Raw genomic sequence first — 21,701 nt, 5'->3', positions numbered from 1 at the left:
CACGGGAGGTATCGGGAGCACGCTGACTCGACTGGGCTCTGCTTTGAGTTCGCCTGGGAGGTTAGGGTAGGATGTGCCAGCATGAGAAGCGTCCGGAAGGGCGATTCTTCGAGGCGATAGTCTGCGACCGCATGTGATGGGGGATGATGGGGGAATCTGGGGATCGGTCGATGGGGGAACCTGGCTTTGGTCTGTTTCTTTCTTTCTTTCTGTCTTTTCTTCTGTGTGACCACGCAGGACCACCCTCGTGTCCAGGTGCTCACCGAGTCGGCGATGCAGATGCTGACCTGGCTGCGGGATATATCCCACCGACGAGACAAGCCTTCTGCGCGACAAAAGCTTGAGGGGGGGAAGAACATGGAGATTCCCTGTTGTCGATTGTCGAATCAGCCGAGATGGCGGCGTGGAGGGCAGACTGATCCGGGCAGCGTCGTAGCCTACGAAAGTCAATGGATGAAGTGGAAGGAAGTACTGTGTACGATGATGCAGTGGAGGGCCAATGGGGGGAGCCCGGCGGAGGTGGTACTGGACGGCACATGGGCTTCATGCCAGCATACGAATCTAACTCCTCTGGGGGTTCCCGTCCGATCGGCTTTACCGTTGCGATCATAATGACGAGTTGGCTTGACGCATCGTTACGTCTGGCATCGGAGGAGATTAGTATATACAGCGGGGGTAGAAATGCCGCAATGAACAGCTCACACAGGACTATGCCCGAGGGTTGTTCATCTTGTATGCAGTACGCTGCTCATCTACTGGAGAACTGTAATACCCGTATGAAGGAACGACTAGTCGGCGGGGATGGTCTCACCATTCCGACGAAATGACGGTGATGGAGCTCAATATCGGACGGGATGAGGTGCGTGGTCAGAGGAGAGTGCGTGGCAGAAAGGATAATGAGGATTGTCGGGGAGGACCAATCACCGAGACCAAACGGATGACTAACGGCGGTCCGCTCAGTGGCAGTATCGGCAGCAGCAGTCGCTCTTGGAAGTAGTCTGAACGCCAGTATCTGTACGAGGACAGGATCTCAATCTGATCAAAAACGAGTTCCCTTTCCCCCCTTGCGTGGGCTCGTGGTTTGGGTGGACGGGGCAACGGTTGGTATGTCGGAGCCGGCGGCCGGACCAGGAATGATGGTTACTACAGTAGCTGTGTGGCCGGCATTCATGGATGGAAGAGAGCGTAGAGTGAAGTATTCGCCCATCTGAAGTCAATTGAGTGTTCCTCCGTATCTGCCTCGACCGTAAGATACCTCCTTCAGCGTCGGTCGAGGAAAATCGCGCATAGTCAAGAGACACAAGAGACAGGAACGAGAACCGCACGCGGACCATGACTAAGAGGGAACGAGGAGTATTGCCAGACGCGGCAGCGGGCACTCGGGAGAGGTGAGCCGTACAGAACGACGGATTACCATCTTTCACGGGGGGATTGGGAGAACACCAGGGAAAATACGGTCACGGCGGACCCCAGACCTACACCGGACCGTGGGATGAGGAGGAGATGGAGAAAGAGGGGGGGCAACTCGGCACAGTTGAGCCGGTTGGCAAAAGTGCGTGGGTGTAAACGAGAGCCAGGGAAGTTGCCCAGTTGGGTTTAGAGCGATGGGGTTTAGTTCCTGAAAAATAAATAAAGGAAAAAATAAAAAAAAAAAAAGGAAATTCAAAATCAAAATCTCCATTTCTGTTCCCGGCCACAGCAATAATAAAATTTTTTTTTCCTCAAGTGGGTTCTCACACAGGGAAGGTCGCCCGTTGGATTATAGCATGAAAAAAAATTATTTCCTTTCCAGTCTAGTCTCTAGTCCCGTGCCCCCCCCCAAATCCTAAACTGGATCCTCTTCCTCTTCCCACCTTCTCCCTCCCTCCTCCACCCACTCTTTCTCCCCCCCCAAAACATATTAAAGACCTTCGTTCTCCCACCCACCCCCTTCGCTCTTTTTTCCCCCCCTCTCTTCTCTCTCTTTTCTCTTTCTTTTCTTCATAGGAATTCCGACTCTTGCCATTCCTGCCATTCTCTTTGCATCCGCTCATATCGTTGGGTCCCTCAAGGCTTTGTGAGCCGAAGCAACAATGGCGGAGCGGAGGATCTCCTATGCTCCCGACGTGGAGAATGGTGACCATTCTCGTCCTGATGTGAACGATGGTGCTGCTCTTGATGAGTATTCCGCTCTCAACCGCTACATCTCCACCGCCCAGGCCAAGCGCCGGGGCTCGACTTCTTCCGCTGGTGCTATGAGCGCTAAGAAGGAGGGTAAGAAGCCCTGGTATGCGTTCTGGAAGAAGGGTGGTGATGGCGTCGAGGCCGCCTTCGTCTGCCCCGATGAGTGGCTCGAGACCGACATGCGTTCCGGTCTGCACGCCTCCGACGTTGAGCCCCGTCGTAAGCGGACCGGTTTCAACGAATTGACCACTGAGAAGACCAACTTCTTCATCCAGTTCATCGGTTACTTCCGTGGTCCTATTCTGTATGGTATGTAAAACGGGAGAGGGATGTTTCTGCCAGCCATTGACTTGCTAACCTTTCCCCCGCTAGTCATGGAACTCGCTGTCTGTCTCGCTGCTGGTCTTCGTGACTGGATCGATTTCGGTGTCATCATTGGTATTCTGTTCCTGAACGCGGTCGTCGGTTGGTACCAGGAGAAGCAGGCCGCCGACGTGGTCGCTTCCCTGAAGGGTGATATTGCTATGAAGGCTACTGTGATTCGTGATGGTCAGGAGCAGGAGATCCTCGCTCGTGAGCTCGTGACGGGTGATATCGTCGTCATCGAGGAGGGTACTGTCGTCCCGGCTGATGTCCGCCTCATCTGCGACTACGACAAGCCCGAGAACTACGAGACCTACAAGGAGTACCTTGCCTCCGCCGCCGACGACACCCTCAAGGAGAAGGACGACGAGGATGATGACGATGGTGGCATTGAGGCCCGTGCTGGTGTGTCCCTGGTCGCTGTTGACCAGTCCGCCATCACTGGTGAGTCTCTTGCCGTCGACAAGTACATGGCCGACACCTGCTACTACACCACCGGTTGCAAGCGTGGAAAGGCCTACGCCATCGTTACCGCTACCGCCCGTCAGTCCTTCGTCGGTAAGACCGCCGCTCTCGTCCAGGGTGCCAACGACTCTGGTCACTTCAAGGCCGTCATGGACAACATCGGTACTACCCTTCTGGTTCTCGTCATGTTCTGGATTGTCGCCGCCTGGATTGGTGGTTTCTACCGTCACCTGAAGATCGCCACCCCTGAGAACTCCGACAACAACCTGCTCCACTACACCCTGATCCTCCTGATCATTGGTGTCCCCGTCGGTCTTCCCGTCGTCACCACCACCACCCTCGCCGTCGGTGCCGCCTACCTCGCCGAGCAGAAGGCTATCGTCCAGAAGCTGACTGCCATCGAGTCCCTGGCTGGTGTGGACATTCTGTGCTCCGACAAGACTGGTACCCTCACCGCCAACCAGCTCTCCATCCGTGAGCCCTACGTCAACGAGGGTGTCGACGTCAACTGGATGATGGCTGTCGCCGCCATTGCTTCGAACCACAACGTCAAGAACCTCGACCCCATCGACAAGGTTACGATCCTTACCCTCCGCCGCTACCCCAAGGCCCGTGAAATCCTCTCCCGTAACTGGGTTACGGAGAAGTACACTCCTTTCGACCCTGTCTCCAAGCGTATTACCACCATCTGTACCTGCGACGGTGTCCGCTACGTCTGCGCCAAGGGTGCCCCCAAGGCCATCCTCAACATGTCCCAGTGCTCCGAGGAGGAGGCTCAGAAGTTCCGTGACAAGGCCACCGAGTTCGCCCGCCGTGGTTTCCGTTCCCTCGGTGTCGCCGTCCAGAAGGAGGGTGAGCCCTGGCAGCTTCTGGGCATGTACCCCATGTTCGACCCCCCTCGTGACGACACCGCCCACACCATCGCCGAGGCCCAGCACCTTGGTCTCCAGGTGAAGATGCTTACTGGTGACGCCATCGCCATCGCCAAGGAAACTTGCAAGATGCTTGCCCTCAGCACCAAGGTCTACGACTCCGAGCGTCTGATCCACGGTGGTCTCGCTGGCTCTGCCCAGTACGACCTCGTTGAGAAGGCTGATGGTTTCGCCGAAGTGTTCCCCGAGCACAAGTACCAGGTCGTCGAGATGCTGCAGCAGCGTGGTCACCTGACGGCCATGACTGGTGACGGTGTCAACGACGCTCCCTCTCTCAAGAAGGCTGACTGCGGTATCGCCGTCGAGGGCTCCACCGAGGCTGCCCAGGCTGCTGCCGATATCGTCTTCCTTGCCCCCGGTCTCTCCACCATCGTCGATGCCATCAAGCTCGCCCGTCAGATCTTCCAGCGTATGAAGGCCTACATCCAGTACCGTATCGCCCTGTGTCTCCACCTGGAGGTCTACCTGGTCACCTCCATGATCATCATCAACGAGACCATCCGTGCCGACCTGATCGTCTTCATCGCCCTGTTCGCTGATCTGGCCACCATCGCCGTCGCCTACGACAACGCCCACTTCGAGGCTCGCCCTGTCGAGTGGCAGCTGCCCAAGATCTGGGTGATCTCCGTCATCCTGGGTATCCTCCTGGCCGCCGCCACCTGGATCATCCGTGCGTCTCTCTTCCTGACCAACGGTGGTATCATCCAGAACTTCGGTTCTCCCCAGGAGATTCTCTTCCTGGAGGTGTCCCTCACCGAGAACTGGCTCATCTTCGTCACCCGTGGTGGTAAGACCTGGCCCTCGTGGCAGCTGGTTGGCGCCATCTTCGTCGTCGACGTGATCGCCACCCTGTTCTGTGTCTTCGGCTGGCTCTCCGGCGAGTACGAGCAGACCAGCCCGCCCTCTCACGCTGAGTTCTCCGTCAACGGCGATGTCGACATTGTCACCGTCGTTGTCATCTGGGCCTACTCCATTGGTGTCACCATCATCATTGCCGTGGTGTACTACCTCCTCACCATCATCCCCGCCCTCGACAACCTTGGCCGCAAGAACCGCTCCAAGGCTGACACCAAGCTGGAGAACATGCTCAGCCAGATCTCCAAGCTTGCCATCGAGCACGAGGTTGATGAGCACGGCAAGAGCCGCTACACCCTGGGTGCCAAGGCCGAAGTGGAAGAGGATGAGTAAACGCTTGCTTACGCTCTTTTCCTTTTTTAATATTTCCATATCTGGATATCACTTCGCTGCATACATGAGCTGGCTTCCAGCTAATCTTTTTTACCCCGTATTATAGACTTTTTTTTTTCTTTATTACCTTGTCTCTAAGTTGATAGAGTCAATTTTCTCTTCTTTACATGTATGTATGTCATTAATAGTGGTAACTTAGTCAAATGAAGGGTTCAAGAAAAACTGGTGCAAACTTTGATCTAGAAAAATTGCTGGTGAACCGTGGTTCCGATGTTGGTTTCCATGGTTGAAACCCCGTGACTCTATACTTCATGCAGACGGAGAAAATCCGCATCCAACCTCGAGCTCCGACGCATCCTCGACTCCCATTGACGGACTGCCGGTCCAAATTCTCCGGCTCACGATGGTTTCTCCGGCGCAATGCCGACATGCGCGGTTCATCCAGGACTCCCCGCCATGACTGGCCACCGCAGGAATTGTCCAATCTGGAATTCTCCGTGCGGCTGGGTTGTTTGTATAAGAAGCTTGTTTCCAGGCGTCCCACCGCCAGTATACTCCATGTACACCCACCACCACCACCATGAGCAAAACCAAGCTGCTCCTCGGGCTTCTCTTCAGCACCGCCCTGGGCTCTCCCACCAGGAACTGGCGGCAGTCCTGCCAGACCAACCCCCAAACCTGTCCCCCCGGCACGCTGATCGTGTCCTCGACCGATCCCTCGGCCGACTTCACCACCGTGCAGGCGGCCCTCGCCTCGCTCCCCCACGACAACTCCTCGCACACCATCCTCATCCGCGCAGGCTCCTACCATGAACAGCTCAACGTCACCCGGCCGGGCCCCGTCACCCTCCTCGGCCAGACCACCGCGCAGGGCCTCACGGACGCCTCCCGCAACGCCGTCACCATCACCTGGGCCCAGGCCAACCACGACAGCACGGGCCAGGCCGTCGACAACGTCTTCTCCAGCGTGCTGACCGTCGCGCCCACCCTCGAGGCCAGCTACACCGGCTCCGGGCCCACGGGGTACCCCGTGCCGGCCGACACGCCCTTCGGCAGCATCAACTTCCGCGCGTACAACGTCGACTTCCGCAACACCTGGGCCGAGTACTCGGACGGGCCGGCGCACGCGCTCAGCTTCAGCCGCGCCAACGGGGGGTTCTACCACTGCGGGTTCTACTCGTACCAGGATACGGTGAGGCCCCGGAAGCTCTTCCTAGACAGAACGAGCAAGGATGAAGGGACGAACTGACAGCCGACAGGTCTACATCGGCAAACTCGGCAACGCCTTCTTCCACGACAGCATCCTCGCCGGCCAGACCGACTTCATCTACGGCTTCGGCACGGCCTGGATCCAGCACAGCAAGCTGCAGCTCCGCGGCTGCGGCGGCGGCATCACCGCCTGGAAGGGCTCCAACACCTCCTTCCCCAACGCCTACGGCGTGTACATCGTCGACTCGACCGTCGCGGCCGCCAACGCCTCCGTCGCGCCGTCCATCCGCGGCCGGTGCGCCCTCGGCCGCCCCTGGAACAGCCTCCACCGGTCCATCTTCGCCCGCTGCGCCGAGGACGCCTCCGTCCTGCCCGCCGGCTACGTCGACTGGGTTGTTGATGGTGTGAGCCGGCTCACCAACCAGACCCTGATGGGCGAGTTCCGCGACTACGGCGCCGGGTGGAACGTCTCGGCGCGCGTGGAAGGCGGGGTGGGCCGGGTCCTCGATGAGACGGAGTGGAGGAAGTATGATGCGCCGGGGAAGGTGTTTATGACGCCGGAGGGGAAGAGGGGCAATACGTGGTGGATTGATTGGGAGGCGTGAGCGAGGTGGCTCCGTTTTATTTGTTACCATCGATATTGGCGGCGGCGGTCTACAGTGCTTGCGATAGATCCACAGGTATTATCGTGCTATGTTATGTTATCCTAGCGGGTTTGTCGCCCATATTCCCTCGTCCTTGCCTCCCGCCAGCAGCCCCTTCGAGGCGAGATACGCCGCCCCCGTGTCTGCCCAGACCTCGTACCGACGTACCTTCCAGTCGTCATCGTCGTTGTTGTTGCCGTCGGCGGCGACGGGCACGGGCACCGCCTCGAGGCGGTATGCAAACGTCTCGTTCCACGCCTGCTGCGTCGTCTTCCAGGCGAAGCGCGCCCGGCCGCGCAGCCAGACCGTCGCGGCGCCCCCGGGCGAGATGTGGATGGTCCAGGTGTCTGGCGGGTCGAAGTGCATCCATTCGATGGTGAGGAGATCGGCTACCGTGCGAAAGTACTCGGTTAGGCCGGAGCGGCCGGTGAATTCGCGGCCCAGGAAGGGGGCGATCTCGCGCGCGCCGTGCTCGATGGCGCTGGGGGCCGGGTCGGTGGTGAAGTGGGAGAGGAGGGTGGGGAGGGGACTTCCGGAGGAGAAGTCGGAGCAGAGGGAGGAGATGCGTTGTTTCAGATGGGACATGGTTGAGGTGGTTGTAGTTGTAGGAGGAGTAGTGTAGTGTAGTGTAGTGTAGTTGGGATGAGGTGAAGTATGACGTAGGATATCTATTGCACCTGACTAAACGAAAACCACAAACGCCTAGAATCACCTTAAAAACCATCAATACCACGAAATGAGAACGAGAACGAGAACGAAAACGAGGGCCTAGTCCGCAAGCAAGCAACTACTGCTTCCACGACTTCCCGCAGTTCATACAAGTGCAAAACAGCGTCATGGGTTCATCGGCACTGCGCGTCTGGGCCTCGGTGTACGTGACCTTGCGCTGGCCACACTTCCCGCACTGCAGGCTGGTGCTGATGCTGCGCTCGGCCTGCGCGACCATGGCCTTGTCCATGTTCTGCTTCTGGATCTTGGCGTCCTCCTCGCGCTGCTCGGCGGAGCGCAGCTCGTCGTGCGTCATCTTGACAAAGTGCTCGGGCGTCACCTCGCCCGAGAGCACGCGCACGCGCAGCTTCGGATTCGACTTGTTCTTCAGGTTCTGGTAGAGGCTGCGGATCTTGGTGCGGTACTGCTCCTTGGTCTCCGGGCCGAACGCCGCGTACGCGGCCGCCTCGACCGCGCCGGCCTTGCCCAGCACCGCGCGCGGCGCCTCCGTCGAGTTCAGACACAGCCCGTCGTACATGAGCCCGATGCAGCTGTCGCGGATGCGGTTGGCCGTCTGGTTGACGTCGACGCCGTCGGCCTTCCACGACCGCTTGTCCGGCGGCACCGACAGCTTGGCCGCTTTGTCCGGCGACGGCGACGCCGCGCCGTTCTGCGGACGCGGCGACCCGCTGGAGCGCTGGCTGGCGCTCGGCGACCCGCTCGCCTTGTTCTTGTTGATCTCGGTGCGCCATTTCGACACGATCTCGCTCGACAGCCGCGCCACCTCCGGCGCCTTGTGCTGCTTGAACTTGTTCACGATGATGCCCACCCGGGTCGACCGGAGGAGATCCTCCGACGCCCGGACGCCCTTCTGGAGTTCCTTGAGCAGCCCGATGATCGTCGCCGGCGGTTCGTTCTGCGTAGCGGCTTTGGTCAAGGCTTTCGCCTTGAGCTCGATTTCTTTGGCGTCCATGGCCATCGTTGGGAGGGGAGGAGTGTTTCGAGCGTGAGCCTGTGGAGACTGGAAGAATGGTTAGTCTAGATTGAGGTAGGAGCGCGATGTAGTTAGTAGTTTCGGAGCTGCGGGTTCGATGGTCTGGGGAGGTGACGAGGTCTCGCGCGGACTCGGTGCACCCTGGGCGTAGGCGTCGGCGGAGGCCGCAGCCTACACCTACGCCTACGCCTAGAGCCAGCCTGTACCCATCGCTACATCCACGCCCCTGTTGGCCACAGCCGCTTCGAGGAACACCCGCATCAAGACCATATCGACAATCTGGCGTATGCGCTCGATGACGAGGGGAGGGGCAAGAAGCGCACTCACTGTTCCGCAGTGAAAACCAGAGACCAAGGGATGAGCGAAGGGATGACGGGGGCAGCAGGCAGTCTATATAGCGACGGATGATGGGGGAGAGGTGAGAGAAACGAAGGGGAGGGGGAGAGAGGAAGATGAGGTGAAGAGGAAGAAGAAAGATGGAGACGAAAAGAAGAAGCGGAACCAACTGGATCTCCGCGCCAAGCCTGGGTTGCCTCTTTGGGAATGGCCTCAGACGACATCTATAGAACGTACTTTACACCACTATAGAACAAATACTCTGTAGATCAAGGTACTATGCACATCAGTCGTTTTCTAACCGTTATATACATCAAACATGCTGCCGACAGGCTCAGCTCCGGCAACGTCGAGTCCTTCAACTTCTCTACTGCGTGCTAATGGAAACAGGACAAGCCGACTGCGCTGCACCCGCGTCGCCATGGCCTCGCGGGATATCAACCGCACGACGTCCGCGGCGAACCCGTGGCGTGTCATACATGTCATCCGACATGAGACTAGCCGGCACGCAGAAGTCATCGGGAGTGGGGGTATAAACTGGGGGAGAAGGGGATCAGGGGAATCATCAACCTGCCAACATCTAGATGGCCGTCTTGCCCAATGCCTCGGCAAGCTGGTCGACATCCTTGTCGGCCCGCTGAGCGACCTTCTCCCCTTCGGCCTCCTCAGCCTCCTTGACCACTCGCTCGGCCTTTTCTTCCTCTTCCTCCTCCTCCTCTTCTTCTTCCTCCTCCTCCTCGCTCTCCTCCTCAAGCTCGTCCAGCTCGTCAACACCCCACATGTCCTCGGGATCATCGTCCTTGCCATGCTTCTCCTGACGATTCTCCAAAACCTCGCGCAGCTCAGTCACGTTCTCATCATCCTCCATGAACTTGTTACCGTTGAGCTCGATCCGACGCAGCGCCGGCAGAGCCGTCTTTGTCGCATGCAGGAATAGCTTGACGCCCTCCGCCGTGATCTCATTATACTGCAGGCGCAGCGTCTCCAGCTTGACGTTCTTCGCCTCAGCCAGCGCCTTCGCCAGCTTGACACCACCCCGACCGGACAGCAGGCAGTCACTGACGCCGAGCTCGCGCAGTGCGGGCCAGCTCGTCACCACCTCCGCTAGGGCCGTCGACCCGGTAACGGTGAACGTGTTATCCTGCAGATCGAGCACCTCCAGGGCCATCGCATGGCGCAGACCCTCCCGCAGCAGCTGCACAATACCCTCCTGCCGGATGCCGTTCTGCGTCATCTTGACGGAGCGCATGCCGGCCGCATTGACCTTGTAGGCACGCGCCCAGGCCGCCATGCTGCCGCTCTCGAGCCGGTTGCGGCCGCACACGATGCTCTCGAGTGGGGGCACGTCGCGGCCGGCCTGACGGGCCTCCTCCTTACGGGCGGCCAGATCGCGCAGGGCGTCGGCGATGTGGGCGCCGGCCTCGGGGCCCATGCCGTTGTTGTTCAGGATGAGGTGGCGGAGGGGCAGGTGACGCGAGAGGAAGTCGACGAGGGGCTTGGACATTCTCTGGCCGAAGGCATTGTCGGAGAGGTTGACGGTGTGGAGGGCGGGGATCTCGAGGAGGGCGTTGAGGAGATGCGTCAGCGCTTCGGGGATCTCTTCGATCAGACGTGAGGTGAAGATGTCGGCGAACTCGGCGACTTGGAGGGACTTCTGCGGCGCCAGCGCGGCGGCGATGCGCTCGCACGCCGTGATGCCGAACGTGTTGCCGCCCAGGCGCACTTCCGTGTAGTCAGTGCTCTCGAGGAGCGGCTGGATATGGGACTCGACATCGGCGGCGGTGTCCAGCTTGAGGCCTTTGCCTTCGAGCGAGAAGACCTTTGGAGGGGCCATGGCGGGGTAGATTTCAGGGGGGGGTATCGGGAGTTGTAGGTGGGGTGGATAAAGACAGACAAGAGATGCAAAGAAAAGACAGCAGTACGATCTATGGTCTAGTGGTAAGAGACTGCGAGAGGATTGAAGCCAAAGCCACAACGAACGTGGGTGAACGGGGAGGAGGAAGAGAAGAGGAAAAGAGAGAGAGAAAGCGGGAAGGCAAAAAAGGGAAAAAATAACAATCGATGAGATCAGTCTGCGCTAAGCCGCTTTCGCTCGGAGGTACGGGGCGCCACAACAACCACTCGCGCCGTCGCATTTCCAATCACTTCCGACTCTTCCTGCACCGTCCTCTCGCCATCTCTCCGTTCCTCTCCAGCCTTTCACCATGTCTGCCCCGGTCAACGCCTCTGTCGGTATGTAGAGTGCCTCTGCTTCGCCGCAACAATTCTGACCTCCCTAGGCACCGACAAGCCCTCCGTCGCTGCTCCCGTGCAGTCCGCCCCGGCCGACAAGCCCAAGGTACGTCGATTCCCCATACCCAATCCTCCCACAGTTGCTGACCTCCTCAGCCTTGTTGTGTCTGCAAGGAAGAAAAAACCGCCCGCGATGACTGCATGCTGTTCTCCAAGACCGACGACCCCACGAAGGAGTGCAAGCCGATGATCGAACAATACAAGTCCTGCATGGCTGGGTTCGGATTCAAGGTCTAATCTCGTCCCTCGGCTGATGTGAGCCGATGTTGTACCATATGAAGCATGCAGCTCTGTCTGCACGGTGTTGAGGTTGGGTTTTGATTTGGACATAGATTGTATAATAGATTAGCCTTGTCTCTCCTACTCCGTGGAAATGTAATCTACTTGGATCGAAGGCCTTGAACGAAAGGGGTATCACTAAACAGCCTCTAAGTCTATTGTACAAATAGGCGAGAGCTTATTGTCTCTTCTTCTGGCTCTCCTCTGCGCTCTTGCGAACAATGAAGGTGCATTGCGTGATCAACCGCCACAGGCACCACAAATACGCCAGCCCGAACCCCCCAGCTCCCACCAAGACGTTCAACACGACCCAAAGATCCGGCTTGTCTGACGGCGCAGGAACAAAGGCTTCCAGCACGTGCCAAGCAATCATTGCGAGGTAGAAGCAGGCGTGCACCAGTTTGGTTAAAACATGAGGTCCAGGAGGCGGCACGGAATCATCTGGAGAGGAACGGCTGCGGTAAGTTTCCAACGAGGCGGGTGGAAGGCCAAGAAGATAAGCCCAGAGGAACGTCATCACAAAATACGGCACTTGAAGGCCATCACGCTTGAGGAGAGGATACATGGTCCAGGAGCCAAGTATGTTGGCCCAACCCACCCAAGCACGCGTGTCTTTGTTCAGTCCACCATCGCCAGCGAGCAACAGAGTCATGGGAAGGAGAGGAAGCAGGACGCTCTTTTCGTGGACCTGGAAGGAGAACAGGAAAAAGCCCCATGCCACACTGGACAGAGTCGGAAGCAGGAGTGACGCACGAGGGTGGCGAAAAATGATAGCGCAGGGCACCAGGACCGATCCCAGCGTCGCGCCGAGGGAAACCTTCTGGAGGAGACTCGTTTCGAATCGGTGGAGTTTGTAGAACGTATGAATGGCGCACCATGCGTTAGCAACCTTGTCTTCGAAAAGCCCGCGGGCAAAAGGGAAGACTCGGTGGATAACCTGGGAGAGCTGGAACATTGGCGCATACAAGGCGGACTCCTTGGGGAGGTTAAACGGAAGCGCTTGCAGCAGAGGCGGTTGCGGGGCGGAAGCCAAGTATTTGCGAGCATCCGGCTCAGTCGCACTGACAATTAACGGCGCGAAAAGAACGGTGAATGAAGCAAGCGTGACAATGGCAATGCAAAAAAGACGGACAGGTCGAATCCGTGGGAATAGACAAACACCAAGGAGGAAGGCAAACATAACTGGGGCGTAGTAAAGTGCCATCTGCTTGAATCCCAGAGCGCCCACGAAGAAAATGCAAGCCCACAGCATGCGACCGGCCATGATGGCATCCAAGCTCGCAACCATCAATCCCAGCATCACCGTGTTGTATTGGAAGTGCCCGTGGTCGACGAGGATTGTAGCCGGTTGCAGAAGAATGGCGACTAGAGCGATGGAGGCGGACCACACAGGGACACCATGCATGCGAGTGTACCGACGCAGGAAGTTGACAACCGCGGGGATATAGACCAAGTATTCGGAAATGACGACCGTTGCACGCATGAAGACCTTCAATCGGTCATCTTCGAAACCGCGAGAATCATCCAGGGCGAACCAGGCGGGATCAAAAAGCGCACCACTGGAAAAGTTAGATGACTATATGCAACACAGGTGGTGATCCATACATTTTCCCTAGCACCCAGCTATGATAGGCTGTCAATGGGGGATAGTCCAGTCCCCAGTACTGCAGATCGTACGTATACCACGTGGACATAGGTAGGTGGGTTGTGATTTCCATCCAATGCCTCTGCGCCTCAAAATCACCATGCATAGGGGGTACCTTGTAACCTGGGACAAATTAATGAGGTGGTTTCACAGGCTAGCTTATGAAGGGACCGCACCAGAGTATCCCCAGAGACTCACGGCCCACCGAAAGAGACCGACAGCCATCAGGATGAGAGGCAAAACTAGCCATTGTGAGACACCAGCTCGAGCAGCCCATAGAAACGAGACAAGAGGAAAAGCCGGCGACGATTTGCCGCTCTCGTTCTCCAGAATCAGAGAGTTATTCGAACCCGAGAAAGCGGAGACGAACTTTCTCTTCCTCCGGGGACGATAAGACGATGGTGGCGGAGGCATGGTAAGAAGAGAGACTGATGTGGATGGTTATGCGGCTTCCATTGACTTGGGTAAGGAGAGCGGGAGATTTGGGAATGGAATGTCAAGGAGGATTGTCGAAGGAAGTTGAAGTTGGAGATGTCACGGTGGAAGGACAGTTGAAGTGACGGAGTTCGACGAAACCTGATTGGGGGAGTGTCCACGCTAAACTATTTGCGGTATATGTGGGTCAAATGGGGTTAGTGCCTGAGCTAGTGTTGATATGGAAGGCGGTAAATAAGGGATTTCTGCCAGCCCCCAGTTTTTTTTTTTTCTTCTACATCTTATCGGAGCTCAAGCTGGAAATTTTTTCTTCTCATCCTCCTTCTTCCTCATTTCCCCCCCCCCCAGAATTTCTCTCCCTTTCACCTTCCCCTTGACTGTGTTTTCTGTCACAGTCTTCTAGTTTCACTGACAACTAGCGTATCTTGCAAGGTACACTTCAACGTACATCCTGTGGGCTTATTACCTTGAGGGCTGTGGGCTGTGGCATATCGCAAACTCTTCTGTGGGCTCTCTGGTCTTCTCTAGTGGGTTATAGACGTTGCATATTCCTGTCCGTCTCTTGTGGGCTTGAACACTGTCGTTGTGGGTTTCTTGTGGGTATTTGCTCGATCTCTTCCTTCGTGTTGAGATTTTGCATCCAGGGGGCTATTCTCGAGTATCGCATCTGCTTTACTTGAAATCTCTAAACCGGGTGATTGTGGGATTGATTCTGCCGCACGATTTATCTGTGGGTTGTGTAAATCTTTTGGAATATTCGCTTCTATCTTGAGGGTTTATTTGATCTGGTTCGTTTGCATTCAGCCTCCCTCGCCGCTGGCCTATTGCTAACCCTTTGTGCCTCTTCCAGATTCAAAATGTCTAAGACCAAGTCTGTTACCAAGAAGGGCTCTGAGAAGCCCGTCGACAAGACCTTGAGTAAGGTCAAGGACGCTGGTGTCACCAAGGCTTCCCAGTCTCCCAAGGCTAAGAGCAAGAAGGTGGCTCGTGAGGTCGCCAGCAAGGAGGACAAGAAGCGCAAGAAGAAGGAGCCTACTCCCAGCAGCAGCTCCGACTCTGACAGCGACTCTGACTCTTCCAGCTCCAGCTCCAGCTCTAGCTCTAGCGAGAGTGAGAGTGAGGATGAGAAGCCCACCAAGAAGCAGGCTGAGAAGAAGAAGCCCGCTGAGTCTTCTTCGTCTGACTCTGATTCTTCCTCCGACAGCGATGAGGAGATGAAGGATGCCTCCAGCGAGAGCGAGAGCGAGAGCGAGAGCGAGGACGAAAAGCCCACCAAGAAGGCCGACAAGGCTGCTCCTAAGAAGGCCGCCAAGAAGGAGGAGTCCGAGTCCGAGTCCGAGTCTTCTGAGTCCTCCGGTTCTTCTGACTCTTCTGACTCCGAGTCTGAGTCCGAGGATGAGAAGCCGGCCAAGAAGGAAGAGAAGGCTGAGAAGCCCAAGGCTAAGGCCGCTGAGTCTTCCGAGTCTTCCGACTCCGATTCTGACTCTTCCGACTCTGACTCTGACTCTGACTCCGAGTCTGAGAGTGATGAAGCCCCCGCAAAGGCTAAGGTATAGCTTGGCCCCCAACTTCAAGGCTTTTCCCATGCTAACTGTCGTAGGAGTCCAAGAAGGAGTCTTCTTCCGACGACTCGTCTGATTCTTCCGACTCTGACTCTTCTGAATCCGAGTCCGAGACTGAGGAGGAAGCCCCCAAGTCCAAAAAGCGCAAGGCTGAGGACGAGACCTCTGCCGCCCCTAAGAAGTCCAAGACCGAGGAGCCCGCTGGCGGACGCTCCAACAACCTCTTCGTTGGCAACCTTTCCTGGAATGTTGATGAGGAGTGGCTCTACCGCGAGTTCCAGGAGTTCGGTGAGGTGACTGTTCGCATCATGACTGAGCGTGAAACTGGTCGCTCTCGTGGGTACGTTTGCTCCCGGTGGGATTCCCCAGATGGAATATCGAACTAACGATTACCAGATTCGGTTATGCCGAGTTCACCAACAGCGTGGATGCTGCTAAGGCCTACGAGGCCAAGAAGGGTGCTGAGATCGATGGCCGTACCATCAACCTGGACTACGCCACCGGCCGCCCTGCCAACAACAACCAGGACCGCGCCCAGGCTCGCGCTCGCAACTTTGGTGACCAGGCCAGCCCCGAGAGCGACACTCTCTTCGTGGGTAACCTCGCATTCGGTGCCAACGAGGACTCGGTCCACGAGCTGTTCAGCCCCATGGGTAGCATCCTCGGTATCCGTCTTCCCACTCACCCTGAGTCCGGTCAGCCTAAGGGCTTCGGCTACGTCCAGTTTGCGTCGATTGACGAGGCCAAGCAGGCTTACAGCGGCCTCCAGGGCGCCGAACTCGACGGCCGTCCTATCCGTCTCGACTTCAGTACTCCCCGTGCCAACAACGGCGGTGGTGGTGGTGGTCGCGGAGGCCGTGGCGGTGGTCGTGGCGGCGGTCGTGGTGGCCGTGGTGGATTTGGCGGCCGCGGTGGTGGCGCCCCTAACAAGGCGCGCGGTGGTATCCCGGAGTTCCAGGGGAAGAAGATGACCTTCTAAGCTGGCGTCCGTATTGATGACCGTTGTTTCTTTGTTTTCCAGGACGATTTGTAGGATAACCATGGGACAGCAGAGGGATTTAAAAGTTTTGGGATTGATAGACCTGATAATCTGATTCGTTGTTATTTCCATTTTTTATAATTCCAAGCCCTTTCGTAGTCGGAACCCCGAGTACAGGTATATATACAGCCTGGTGTATAGGAAATTCCTAATGGGGCAAGTCAGGTGGCCCGGCGGATGATGTGCTGAGTCAGCGGTGATCTTCCTTCTTCCAACCACTCGCTCTCGACTTCAACTTCTCTCTTCTCTCCCTCTCTCTCTTCCATCTCAATCTTACCCGTCCATCCTTCATCTCCTCTCCTATTCTTTCCGTCCTTTTTCCCTTCTTGTCATTTCCTTACCTCCCTTCCCTCTCGCCTTTCACACCCCTCCGGTGGTCGATCGGCGGCCTCCACCGTTGATAAGATAATCAGTGGAGCGATTTCCCCGCCATCGGTGGTACTTCAGCTTGACCGCTTGAATGTTCCACGGGTGCGTCGTGGCCTGACGCCTTTCCCCTCCCATCCCTTACTGCCTCCCTTTTCTTCTCTTCTTCTCTTCTTTATATCTCTCTTTCTTTTCCATTCTCTACATACATATTCTCTATCTCCTTCCCTTCTATTTCATTCCCACCATGCAGCCAACTCATCATGACCTGCTGGGTCAGGTGCCAGATGACTCCCGATCTGCTGCCGCCTCATCGCCCGCTAGAATGACGCGCGATACTCCCCATCATCATCCCCTGCAGTCACGTTCCCCGTCGGGTGTTCCGCCCACGAGATCCGAAGGTACGTCTCCCTTTTATTGCGCGACTGCTGTCCGTGGTACTCTCTCCTGCAATCCATCCTTCTCATATCCTTCGACATGCATGCCGATCGCTGTCCGTGCTACCACCGCCCATCATGTACTCACTCCAGTATTATATAGACTCCTGGATCGAAGTTTCCTCACAGCCTTCGTCCTCCTCTCTGTCGTCGGCCGCCACCAATGACGATATCATCACCACCGGTCTCCGTGTCGAACAAAACGGCTCCAGACCCTATCACCGTCGCAGTCAACGACGTCGCCTGCAGCATCTCGCCGCTGTCACCACGGCCCAGGTGGACTACTCCTCCCGCGAGCCGAGTAGCAGCCAGGATGAGTATGAGGAGAGTGAGAGCGAGTCGGACCGCGTCCTCAGCAGTTCCAACGAGGACATGGCCGGCCGGCCCCATCCAGAGGCCCCATTGCTGTCTCGGACCGTCCCGTCGGCCCCAGCATCGGACGCCAGTCCTTCGAGCGACGATGATGACAATTCAACTGCCCTAGGAATGAGGGTCACCTCGTCTCCGTTCATTCCACAGCCAAACGTCTTCTCGCACCCACCCGTCTCACAACATCCATCCTGGACTAGGCCGTCCGAGAGACACCGCTCTCAGCCCAGCGAAGTGTCCAACTCCAGTCGTCGTACGGCGATTCGGCGAAACTCTCAGGCCAGTGTACGGTCTTCCCAGAGGCATTCTCAGCAACACAGCCCTTACAACATGATTTCGCCATCTTACCACGCCGACCATGATGCCGCCCTGCGCGCCAGCTTGTCTACCCTTCTCTCCTGCGCAGCGGCTGCACGTGGGCTCCCGAAGCAAGACACGCCACCCTCTCAACCCGGCCCATCCCACGCGCAGCAACCAGCTGCCTTCCGACTAGTCCCGGAATCCGTGGCAATGGGAGACGATGCCAGTGAAGATGGGGTCCGTTCGGCCGCAGAAACGAGCGCCTCCAATCGATCACGTCGAGCAAAGCCTCAAGCAACTGCTACTTACACACCCCCGCCTGCCTCCAAGGTCAAACGCCGTTCAAGCTCATCCAAGGACCGTAGTTCGACTCATTCTGCCAAGAAGAGCCGTCGGGCGAGCACAACTGATTCGAGCCCCACCATCATGACGTGGGTCATTAGCGCCGGGGTGGTGGTGCTCTTCTCCGCTATTAGCTTCTCCGCGGGGTACGTGCTCGGCCGCGAGGTAGGCAGGATGGAGGCGAATGCTGGAGTTGTCGTGGGTGATGCCAATTTCTCCAGCGGCAGAGCATCCGCCAAATGTGGACAAGAGGCTGTCAAAGGAGGCTTGAAGCGTTTCCGATGGGGCTCGGGAACGTCAGGCTCTGGGATTATCGCATGAACAGGCATGAACATATCCTATCCATATCTACTTCCCCGCGCATACTTATGGCCGGGTCAAGCTATATGCCGTACATGATAAGATGGATCATGAGATCGGCAGGCGTGTTCCCTACACTCCATGGTTTGTTTATTTGCGTTTCCTTTTGTTCTGACTTTGATGAAGCCCATGAATTGCATAGCAACGATCTACCCTGCGGTGTGTTCGGACTGGATTCGTTGGAAAATTGTAGAGTTGTGCTCGGAGGCTGCTGGTATCTAGGAGTTCTGGTTTTACTCTTTGCTGGCCGGTTATACCCAATTTCACTATATGTCATGGACCTAATGAGACGAGAAATGCGAGGGAGCTCATTCCGTCAGGATGGCAGATGAATTGGCCATCGGCGTTAGTCTAGGTTGGTAGTGATATTATTTAAGAATCTGCGAAGACCGGTTTCTAATCTTCCTCAGTGAATGCTGTGTTTAGAGAACCAAATGATGTAGAGATACAAAATCTTTCTACCGCATATTCCGAGCAAGTAATGCAACAGTCCCGATGGTCTAATATCTAATCTGAAATCCACATTCACATTGGCATGTTTCCCGGCACTTGTATACCAATTCGTCGGCGCCTACATAGAGAGTGCGGCTGGAGAACCATCGCTCTTGGTGAACAGAGGAGACGCGATGTAGCATGGTCAGGTGTTCCTCCCGCTTCATTCCTTCGTAGAATGGGGTATGTATGAGACTATACCCAGCTTCCACGACATAGTCTCCCAGACCACCAACACCAGGCCAACGGAGCTTTCTAACAGGATATTTAAAGCCTCCATTCATGAAGCACCCTTCAGCGCAGCTCCCACTACCCGAGACAGCGATGGTGATGTCGGAGGCCTTATATATTTCCTCGATTTTTGCGGCTTGGGATTTCCAGTCATTGTCATCATCCTGGATAATGCAGAGAGCATCCACCCATAGATATCGAATCTTTAGATACCTTAAGACTTGAATAGCAACCTGTACTGGCTGGGGCAGCTGTGGTACTTCAATACCAAGCGTTGTATACTCATGGAAACGCCCCTTCGTGGTCGTAATCCCATCGTGAAAATTCCAGCAATGGCTTAAAGTGCTGTATGGCTCTCCTGATATCTTAGGCTCGCATAGTCGAATACGCTGGTTCTGATCGACCGTTCCCAGGTCTAAAACGCGTATTGGGGGCTCAAGCTCGCATTGATTTATACATGCTGAGTGACTACTCCGACATGAACTCACCCAGTGCTGAACCTCTGCCAGACCATCGATGGACACCTCGGGCGATGTGGCCAAGTTATTGGGCATAAGCCAATGGCATTTTTCTTCCGACACAGTCAGCTGGTTCTAGGTGACATAGAGTTCTCGATGGAAAGGTCCGAAGATTCAACACGACTGGCTTACCATCAGGAACAGAAAATTCCAGGATCGGAGCCAGGCCTCCCCGAGACTGCACGGCGCAAATGAGCCCGACCTTTTTGGTTGCAAAATGCAGGACAACATCGTGTTCTTGGTCCACAAATGGCAGATGCGCTTTGATCGCTCGATAGAGTATGTCGCACTTATCGCAGCCCTTTTCCTGATCCATTCTCAGTTTGAGAAGAGATGTTCTCACCGGTGTCAGCCGTTTTATGCTATCTTCCGACAGATGCTTCACGTGAGCATTCGAGCGAAGGTCAAGAGCGCAGTGTTCTGGGGAGAACGGTTCGATTGGGATCTGATATGTGGGCGGTTTAGGCAACGGCGCGTCACCAGTAAGTTGTAATGCCCATTGGGGAGGACGTCGGGCATATGGAAACAATGGTGTAGCGCGCTCAGCTTTCTTACTCTCTCGTGTCTGCGATGCATGGGCGTCATACTCCAGAGAGAGTTGCATGTTCCCAAAGGCAATCTGCAAGGGGTTACGTTGCAGAATGGCTTTGCGGATCCTCAACCACGTCAAGTCCGTTAGGAACACTATGCTCGTTAGCGAAATGTAATACTGGAGGGGTCTGTTCGATTCGGGCCCCATTGGGTGTTGGGTCGATATTATTACAAAAGATCCCATCCTCCACGCGCTCCAGCTCGTCACCATCCTGCTCCGGACAGAATATAATAAACCCAAAGTTTATGCACGACAGACCGATCCCATAAGCCCGAGGCGATGGGGTGATGCCCTGATGCCACACCATGCCCGAATCTGACTTCTCGTATGGGAAACAGTCGAGGGAAATAACGGTGGATGTCGGCAACGCTTCCACTTTGGCCGTTAATTCATCCTCTGCGCTGGACGGGATATGAAGAGTTATGTCTGATCCCCTCTGGACGCAACTGATTCCCACGAAACTATACATGGGAAGTCTGTCCCTGACAGAACCCTCCATCTGTCGCATTGTGATACAGTCCCTCCGATCACGGTCTATCCACGGCACTACAGGAAAACGTCGCTCAGAAGAGCCGAGATGAGAGATGATACGCATTACACCGTACGACTGCGCGACCTTGGCTTCGGAAGCTGTCAGAGGAATGGCATGTAGTCTGTCCTGCGGCATGATAGAGGGGGGCACGTTCCTGATCTCTAATGGCGGGTAATAGATAATAAGTCGAATGCCCAGGCGATCCAGCAATGGTGGCGGCTCGACAAAGTTAGTCTGAGAGAACTGATCAACAATCTGTCCACTGAGAGCCAGCGAGTGCAGAATTTGGAACCATTCGAGTGGGCCGGGAGGAAAGTCGGTAACAGCCTCAATAGCTGCTCGCCGTCGTACAGTAAAGATAACCTCTTTCTGGCCGAGTTTTTGGAGGCCTTTGGAGATGTATGTCCAGCAAGGCAGCCTGCCGCTGACCATGGAGGATTCCTCATGATGATGGACCAGAGCCTGCAGTTGGCCATCGGGCAGGAGGTCGATCGTCTTGGGCCATGAGGCCGAGGTCTGAGGGGCTCGTCTCTCAGCCGGCTGTGGTCCTCCATGTACTGGAAGAAAGACAGTCGGTGACGGCAACGGGGGTCTTGAAGCCTTGTCCATCTTGCAGCGTTATTCACCTGTAAGGTATGGGAAATCGAAGATGCAGATACGAACGCCCAAACAGCGGACAAACAGACTTGACACAATTTCCAGGCGCTAGTATAGTTGCATTTAATTTATGACAAGGCTGACACAATGCGGGGTAGGGCTGATACTAGTAGACAGGAAATAGATACTTGTGCGGGCACAGCCACCGTCCCTCATATTCAACCCCCAGGAAGATGGCTGCCAGAGTATCATGTTTAAGGTCCTCGAATTCCAACCGGGAATGTTACTCATTCGATATTCGTAGTTCCTGG

General features: G+C 56.2%; 10 protein-coding genes across 10 annotated transcripts; 5 read left to right on the top strand and 5 right to left on the bottom strand.

Moving 5' to 3' along the window:
- Positions 1 to 1,829: 1,829 nt before the first annotated feature.
- On the top strand, positions 1,830 to 5,333 carry BDV59DRAFT_168037 (E1-E2 ATPase-domain-containing protein; the record flags this gene model as incomplete). The annotated part of the gene is made up of 2 exons (XM_073688017.1): positions 1,830 to 2,472; positions 2,536 to 5,333. Coding segments are annotated over exons 1-2 (2,972 nt in total), but the record flags the coding sequence as incomplete, so codon positions are not given.
- On the top strand, positions 5,211 to 6,925 carry BDV59DRAFT_208410 (putative pectin methylesterase; the record flags this gene model as incomplete). Its single annotated transcript, XM_073695202.1, has 2 exons — positions 5,211 to 6,303; positions 6,371 to 6,925. Exons 1-2 carry the CDS (start codon positions 5,692 to 5,694, stop codon positions 6,923 to 6,925), a joined length of 1,167 nt encoding a protein of 388 aa, XP_073552354.1. The 5' UTR covers positions 5,211 to 5,691.
- A 96-nt stretch (positions 6,926 to 7,021) lies between these two features.
- On the bottom strand, positions 7,022 to 7,549 carry BDV59DRAFT_197874 (uncharacterized protein; the record flags this gene model as incomplete). Its single annotated transcript, XM_073693027.1, has 1 exon — positions 7,022 to 7,549. One exon carries the CDS (start codon positions 7,547 to 7,549, stop codon positions 7,022 to 7,024), a length of 528 nt encoding a protein of 175 aa, XP_073552353.1.
- A 119-nt stretch (positions 7,550 to 7,668) lies between these two features.
- On the bottom strand, positions 7,669 to 9,129 carry BDV59DRAFT_46568 (transcription elongation factor DST1). Its single transcript, XM_073696452.1, has 2 exons — positions 8,990 to 9,129; positions 7,669 to 8,693 (listed from the first exon to the last, which is right to left on the bottom strand). The coding sequence occupies exon 2, from the start codon at positions 8,649 to 8,651 to the stop codon at positions 7,752 to 7,754; it is 900 nt and encodes a 299-aa protein (XP_073552352.1). The 5' UTR covers positions 8,652 to 8,693; positions 8,990 to 9,129; the 3' UTR covers positions 7,669 to 7,751.
- A 157-nt stretch (positions 9,130 to 9,286) lies between these two features.
- On the bottom strand, positions 9,287 to 10,996 carry BDV59DRAFT_168030 (GTPase-activating protein RNA1). Its single transcript, XM_073688016.1, has one exon. It carries the CDS (start codon positions 10,834 to 10,836, stop codon positions 9,583 to 9,585), a length of 1,254 nt encoding a protein of 417 aa, XP_073552351.1. The 5' UTR covers positions 10,837 to 10,996; the 3' UTR covers positions 9,287 to 9,582.
- A 210-nt stretch (positions 10,997 to 11,206) lies between these two features.
- Positions 11,207 to 11,531, top strand: BDV59DRAFT_197871 (copper metallochaperone COX17; the record flags this gene model as incomplete). Its single annotated transcript, XM_073693026.1, has 3 exons — positions 11,207 to 11,234; positions 11,282 to 11,340; positions 11,391 to 11,531. The coding sequence occupies 3 exons, from the start codon at positions 11,207 to 11,209 to the stop codon at positions 11,529 to 11,531; spliced, it is 228 nt and encodes a 75-aa protein (XP_073552350.1).
- Positions 11,532 to 11,702: 171 nt separating this feature from the next.
- BDV59DRAFT_168028 (dolichyl-P-Glc:Man(9)GlcNAc(2)-PP-dolichol alpha-1,3-glucosyltransferase ALG6) lies at positions 11,703 to 13,763 on the bottom strand. The gene is made up of 3 exons (XM_073688015.1): positions 13,395 to 13,763; positions 13,179 to 13,341; positions 11,703 to 13,132 (listed from the first exon to the last, which is right to left on the bottom strand). Exons 1-3 carry the CDS (start codon positions 13,630 to 13,632, stop codon positions 11,752 to 11,754), a joined length of 1,782 nt encoding a protein of 593 aa, XP_073552349.1. The 5' UTR covers positions 13,633 to 13,763; the 3' UTR covers positions 11,703 to 11,751.
- Positions 13,764 to 13,948: 185 nt separating this feature from the next.
- On the top strand, positions 13,949 to 16,318 carry BDV59DRAFT_168026 (putative nucleolin protein Nsr1). The gene is made up of 4 exons (XM_073688014.1): positions 13,949 to 14,441; positions 14,504 to 15,203; positions 15,254 to 15,555; positions 15,612 to 16,318. Exons 2-4 carry the CDS (start codon positions 14,511 to 14,513, stop codon positions 16,192 to 16,194), a joined length of 1,578 nt encoding a protein of 525 aa, XP_073552348.1. The 5' UTR covers positions 13,949 to 14,441; positions 14,504 to 14,510; the 3' UTR covers positions 16,195 to 16,318.
- Positions 16,319 to 16,442: 124 nt separating this feature from the next.
- Positions 16,443 to 18,818, top strand: BDV59DRAFT_168025 (uncharacterized protein). Its single transcript, XM_073688013.1, has 2 exons — positions 16,443 to 17,021; positions 17,161 to 18,818. The coding sequence occupies exons 1-2, from the start codon at positions 16,868 to 16,870 to the stop codon at positions 18,387 to 18,389; spliced, it is 1,383 nt and encodes a 460-aa protein (XP_073552347.1). The 5' UTR covers positions 16,443 to 16,867; the 3' UTR covers positions 18,390 to 18,818.
- Positions 18,819 to 18,928: 110 nt separating this feature from the next.
- On the bottom strand, positions 18,929 to 21,456 carry BDV59DRAFT_208404 (heterokaryon incompatibility protein-domain-containing protein; the record flags this gene model as incomplete). The annotated part of the gene is made up of 3 exons (XM_073695201.1): positions 20,433 to 21,456; positions 19,802 to 20,353; positions 18,929 to 19,722 (listed from the first exon to the last, which is right to left on the bottom strand). Exons 1-3 carry the CDS (start codon positions 21,400 to 21,402, stop codon positions 18,929 to 18,931), a joined length of 2,316 nt encoding a protein of 771 aa, XP_073552346.1. The 5' UTR covers positions 21,403 to 21,456.
- Positions 21,457 to 21,701: the final 245 nt, after the last annotated feature.

This window comes from Aspergillus ambiguus, assembly GCF_047715705.1.
Source record: "Aspergillus ambiguus strain CBS 117.58 unplaced genomic scaffold BDV59scaffold_2, whole genome shotgun sequence".
Lineage (NCBI taxonomy): Eukaryota > Fungi > Ascomycota > Eurotiomycetes > Eurotiales > Aspergillaceae > Aspergillus > Aspergillus ambiguus.
The sequence above is the reverse complement of the archived record's forward strand: the minus strand, read 5'-3'. Positions and strand labels throughout refer to the sequence as shown.

Coding starts and splice junctions, on each gene's coding strand:
- BDV59DRAFT_168030 (XM_073688016.1), bottom strand. CDS start 10,836: ATGGCCCCTCCAAAGGTCTTCTCGCTCGAAGGCAAAGGCCTCAAGCTG.
- BDV59DRAFT_168028 (XM_073688015.1), bottom strand. CDS start 13,632: ATGCCTCCGCCACCATCGTCTTATCGTCCCCGGAGGAAGAGAAAGTTC. Junction 13,342..13,394: donor GAGTCTCTGGGGATACTCTG/GTGCGGTCCCTT, acceptor AATTTGTCCCAG/GTTACAAGGTACCCCCTATG. Junction 13,133..13,178: donor AGCTGGGTGCTAGGGAAAAT/GTATGGATCACC, acceptor TAACTTTTCCAG/TGGTGCGCTTTTTGATCCCG.
- BDV59DRAFT_168026 (XM_073688014.1), top strand. CDS start 14,511: ATGTCTAAGACCAAGTCTGTTACCAAGAAGGGCTCTGAGAAGCCCGTC. Junction 15,204..15,253: donor AAGCCCCCGCAAAGGCTAAG/GTATAGCTTGGC, acceptor TAACTGTCGTAG/GAGTCCAAGAAGGAGTCTTC. Junction 15,556..15,611: donor GAAACTGGTCGCTCTCGTGG/GTACGTTTGCTC, acceptor AACGATTACCAG/ATTCGGTTATGCCGAGTTCA.
- BDV59DRAFT_168025 (XM_073688013.1), top strand. CDS start 16,868: ATGCAGCCAACTCATCATGACCTGCTGGGTCAGGTGCCAGATGACTCC. Junction 17,022..17,160: donor TCCGCCCACGAGATCCGAAG/GTACGTCTCCCT, acceptor AGTATTATATAG/ACTCCTGGATCGAAGTTTCC.
- BDV59DRAFT_46568 (XM_073696452.1), bottom strand. CDS start 8,651: ATGGCCATGGACGCCAAAGAAATCGAGCTCAAGGCGAAAGCCTTGACC.